The following is a 5,322-nucleotide window of genomic DNA, read 5'->3' as shown; positions in this document are numbered from 1 at the left end:
GTTGGCTGAGTCACATGAGTACCTGCCATGTACAAGGTGGGAGCTGTCCCCACGTGTAATGGTGGTATCCATGTTCACACTCTGACATGACTTGCAGCGCCTACCATGACAGGGTTGTACGGAGTTGTCCTGAGAGCCGAGCAGCTCGCTACGAACAATGATTTGTTTGAGGTTTGATGGTTGTTTAAAGGCAAGCAGTGGAGGTGTGGGGAAGGTCTTGGTGAGGTGCTCATCCTCATTGATAATGTGTTGCAGGTCATGAAGAACACGGCATAGTTTGTCAGCTCCTGGGAAGTACTGAACAACGAAGGGTACCCTGTCAGTTGCAGCATGTGTCTGTCTCCTGAGGAGGTCATTACGGTTCCTTGCTGTGGCACATCAGAACTGGCGGTCGATGCGTTGAGCATCGTACCCCATTCTTGTGAGGGTATCCCTGAGTACTTCCAGGTGCCCGTCACGTTCCTCCTCATCTGAGTAGATCTGGTGTACGCGTAAGGCTTGTCCATAGGGAATGGCTGTTTTAATACGTTTTGGGTGGAAGCTGGAGAAGTGTAGCATTGTGAGGTTGTCTATGGGTTTGCGGTAGAGTGTGGTGCTGAGGTGTCCATCCTTGATGGAGATGTATGAGTTCAAGAATGAGACAGATAGTCGAGAGTAACCCATGGTGAGTTTGATGGTGGGATGAAACTTGTTGATATCATGGTGTAGTTTTATCAGTGACTCCTCGCCATGGGTCCAGAGGAAGAAAATGTCGTCAATGTCCCTGGTGAATAATGTTGGTTGGAGATCCTGCATAAAGAGATCTTGTTCGAACCTGTGCATAAAAATGTTGGCATATTGGGGTGCAAATCTGGTCCCCATGGCTGTTCCATGTGTCTGGATGAAGAACTGGTTGTCAAAGGTGAAGGTGTTGTGATCGAGGATAAAGCAGATGAGTTTTGGGTGGAAGACCTTCCCCACACCTCCACTGCTTGCCTTTAAACAACCATCAAACCTCAAACAAATCATTGTTCGTAGCGAGCTGCTTGTAGGATGGTGTTTGGAGATTGGCAGTTGTTGGTGTTTAGTACTGAGGCTGTTGCAGTGATGCCATAATTGTGGGGGATGCTGGTGTAGAGTGCGGAAACATCCATTGTGACGAGCAATGTTCCCGGTTCGACTGGTCTGTGTGTGCTGAGTTTCTGTAAGAAATCCGTAGTGTCACGACAGAAGTTGGGGATCCCCTGTACAATAGGTTTCAAGATGCCTTCAACATAATTTGTACTTGCAGAGTTACATTGGACTTTGCTCAAAAACTGCATGAATTCATGTAAAACTTTGTTATCTCACTTTTTAGATTAGAAACAATCTAAACATCATGGCATAGACAGAGAACACAGGGGGCTAACACCTTTAAAATATTGTTTAGCTAACATGAATTGTCACAGCTAACCTGAGAATGCAACTTTTAAAAAAGGGTTTTGTGATTTACACATGAAAGCAGTGAAACTATCATGTTATTCGAACAGATTAAAGACTCAACAGTCAATCAAGGTATTTTTTAATCTATAATTTCAGTTACATCACACTGTAAATTCTTGCTATAAATTCTGTGCCTTACAACGGTGTCCTCCACTATTACCTGACGAAGGAGCGGCGCTCTGAAAGCTCGTGTGCTTCCAATTAAACCTGTTGGACTATAACCTGGTGTGAGATTTTTAACACGGTAGTATGAATGTCTTGAGGAATAGCACCATTTCTAATCTTCCCCCTTAATAGTGCATTTATTAATGAAGTATATCATTCATAATACAGTTCAAAATGCATGTAAGTGAAATGTTCTGAAGATTTTATTTAAAACTGATACATTGTTCACATGGCATGAAAATGTGCAATACATCAGACTTTGTTCAAGTTTCCCTATACAAAGCTAACAAGGGTATACAACCAGAAATACAATACACATTTTTACAATGCACTCAGTTTAAGAAAATTCACACATCCCTTTTATTCTCACTATCAGATATAGCATTCCTGTAGATTCATTTAGGCACTACAACTCACTGCTGCCATGAACACAATTTAGAGAAAAATTAGACTCAAAAAGCCATAGTCATACATGTCAGTCTTTCTTAGTTTGTAATGTTTTCAATGTAGTTGCTTTGGTTAATGTATCAGTTTGTTCAATGATAATTCTGACTTTTCTGTGCTAATGCGGGTCTAATACTATGATAAATCACTCCTTTGATTTAAACTGGAAATGAAGCAGCGGGCTTGTTTTGACAGTGTAATGGCAGATGTTAGTACATGCAGATCTAAGAAAGTTAGCAATTGAGTAAAAATACATATCTGAAAATATCAAAAAGGTTTGCTAAAAGGCGGTGAAACAGTCGGAGGTAAAATTATCTGATTATTCACAGAAGTTGAGACCTGTTTGTTCATCTGCGCATTACACTGTCCAATAAACTTTACTGCTGTTTTAGCCAGGTTAAAAAAAAACAAAGATTGTATTAAGGGATGAATTCTTTTGGTTTTAAAATTGTTTGATTGTGTTAAACTTATGAACAAATAGAAAATTTTGTCATCTAGTCTTTTTTTCAGTTCCTTGTATACAAAGCTACTTATTGACAATTGATCTTGCTTTTCAAACATTGTCATGTATGTCTATGTACTATTGTTTGCATGCAAGTTTTACTTCCAGTAAAACATCTGTTATATTACAATGTTTAATTTGGTATAAACAGTTTATATAAATGGTTTAATGACACATATTTCTTATAGTGTTCACAAGCATTAGTGAGAGAACAGGGCTGTTAAGAAATAGGCTGTGCTTCATTAACAGTTAGAATTTGAAATTAAAACCTTGTATTCTATATATTTACATTGCATCATTTTCGATCATCTAAACTAAAATCAATTAAAAGGGGAATGGCTGGAACACTTCCATGCAATTCTTTTGTTGCTATCACAAATATTAGGATCACTAAATAGCATGTGTTACTTGTACTAGCAGAAACTATAAGCAACTATACACAAATGTTGGAGGAGCACTAAGATTTTAAGAAAATACACAAGCTGCCAGCTTTGATGTTTTACAAATGACACTCCATTTGCCAAAATGCTTGTTAGTAACATTTCTCTTCCTTGAAAATCAGCTCTCAAAGCAAAGTCCAGCATATCATTGTGCTACTCTAATGCAAAAAGCACATAACCAAATGTTAAGGTACAACACCACAGTAATCTATCTTATTTGTATACTTTGCCACTTAAATTAAAATTATTTTGAAGAACAATTATCATTCCAATAAAATTATACATTTTCCTCAGTATTTACCTTTCTTAGAACAACTGTCATACTTTAGACATTAAACTATCAAACATAATTTATGGTTTTTGCAAGAGCAAAATTGTTACACATCTCTACACTGTTTCATTCTAAGCTGTTTTAGAATCTCTATTTTCACAAGGTAGGTCTTCTGCTTCCATTCCCAATAAGCTGACAAGATTCTTTAAACATGCACATCCCTGTAGCTTCCAGGCTTTGCTAAAAATTCTGTGGACATAAAGGTGTCCACATTGGTAAAATTCAACATCATTGTTCAGAACAGCCTGATTTTCAGGCTGTGTGAGACTTTACAGGACAGCACAAAAGAACTTCTTCTCTCTGAAGGGGTTTTCTGATGCAGGAACTGGTGTCAGCAAAGGATCTTCTTTAGCATGGGCTTCGCAGTAAGCCATCAAATCTGCTGCTGCTTTGGATACCTGGAATATATAAATAAAAGTTAGGCTTTTTTCAGTTTTATGTTTAGACAGTAATTAAATGATCACCTGCAAGGAAAAGAAAAAAGTCAAACAGAGTCAGGTGCTAGTTTTTCCACCAGAGAATGCCATAGCCATACCTTTAAAAATTGTTGCTATAGCGGGAAATCAGTGACATTCATACAGAACACCTTGACTCAGCAACAACAATTTGCCTCTTAGAAGCACCACTCCAAACATTTGCGCATAGAATCCAGAATCATTTTTTGGAGCAGTAATGAAGGGGTGCTGCACCCAGGGTGTCATTTATCAGATAAAATGTTAAATCAAGTTTTCACTGTCTACGTCGAGTCAAAGGAAGCTTGGTACTGTTTGAAAAAGTTTTAATCAAGGTTTATTCCTCATCCAACATCATAAAGACAGTTGTGTTTGCCTATTTGCCTCATTACTATTTACGGGGACTTTCCTTCTCACAACCTGCCTGTGGCTTCTGATTATATTTCAAAAATATTTATATTTATAGGGCGGCAGTATGGAATGCCCTGACTTGAAAACAAAGTTATTACTAGTTCTTTAAATGATCTTAGGTTAAAATTAGTAGACAAAGAAACTGTACAAACATGCTGTAACTGACACAAGAATTACATATCAGATTCCAGTACCTTCAGCTTTCATGCTTTTGCATTAATGTTTAAGCAGCTAGATTACACATCAGGAATAAAGGCAGAGAGCCTGAAGCGTGGAGAGATAAGCTGGAAGAGGGTGGGGGTGGGGAGAAAGTAGCATCGAGTACAATAGGTGAGTGGGGGAGGGGATGAAGGTGATAGGTCAGGGAGGAGGGTGGAGTGGATGGGTGGAAAAGAAGATAGGCAGGTAGGACAAGTCACGGGGGCAGTGCTGAGCTGGAAGTTTGGAACTAGGGTGAGGTGGAGGAAGGGAAAATGAGGAAACTGTTGCAGTCCACATTGATGCCCTGGGGTTGAAGTGTTCCGAGGCAGAAGATGAGGCGTTCTTCCTCCAGGCGTCTGGTGGTGAGGGAGCGGCGATGAAGGAGGCCCAGGAACTCCATGTCCTCGGCAGAATGGGAGGGGGAGTTGAAATGTTGGGCCACAGGGCGGTGTGGTTGATTGGTGCGGGTGTCTCGGAGATGTTCCCTAAAGTGCTCTGCTGGGAGGCTTCCAGTCTCCCCAATGTAGAGGAGACCGCATCGGGAGCAACGGATACAATAAATGATATTAGTAGATGTGCAGATAAAACTTTGATTGATGTGGATGGCTTCTTTAGAGCCTTGGATGGAGGTGAGGGAGGAGGTGTGGGCGCAGGTTTTACAGTTCCTGCGGTTGCAGGATGGGAGGGTGGGTTATAGGGAGGCGTCGACATGACCAGATAGTCACGGAGGGAACAGTCTTTGCGGAAGGCGGAAAGGGGTGGGGAGGTAAATATATCCCTGGTGGTGGGGTCTTTTGGGTGGTGGTGGAAATGTCGGCAGATGATTTGGTTTATGCGAAGGTTGGTAGGGTGGAAGGTGAGCACCAGGGGCATTCTGTCCTTGTTACGGTTGGAGGGGTGGGGTCTGAGGGCAGA

At 40.7% G+C, this 5,322-nt stretch overlaps 1 protein-coding gene across 4 annotated transcripts in view; it reads right to left on the bottom strand.

Annotated features, from left to right (window-relative positions):
• Positions 1-1,807: 1,807 nt before the first annotated feature.
• The window catches only part of LOC122553597 (guanine nucleotide-binding protein G(I)/G(S)/G(O) subunit gamma-2), an 85,109-nt gene continuing 81,594 nt past the window's right edge, over positions 1,808-5,322 (bottom strand). For all 4 annotated transcript variants that reach the window (XM_043697640.1, XM_043697638.1, XM_043697637.1 and 1 more), the window contains one exon: positions 1,808-3,741. In XM_043697640.1, the coding sequence (XP_043553575.1) occupies positions 3,613-3,741 (129 nt within the window). In that variant the 3' untranslated portion in view covers positions 1,808-3,612. The remainder of the gene's footprint in view (positions 3,742-5,322) is intronic.

Source organism: Chiloscyllium plagiosum, chromosome 10 (assembly GCF_004010195.1).
Source record: "Chiloscyllium plagiosum isolate BGI_BamShark_2017 chromosome 10, ASM401019v2, whole genome shotgun sequence".
Lineage (NCBI taxonomy): Eukaryota > Metazoa > Chordata > Chondrichthyes > Orectolobiformes > Hemiscylliidae > Chiloscyllium > Chiloscyllium plagiosum.
Note: the sequence above shows the minus strand (reverse complement) of the source record. Positions and strands in the feature narration are given on the sequence as shown.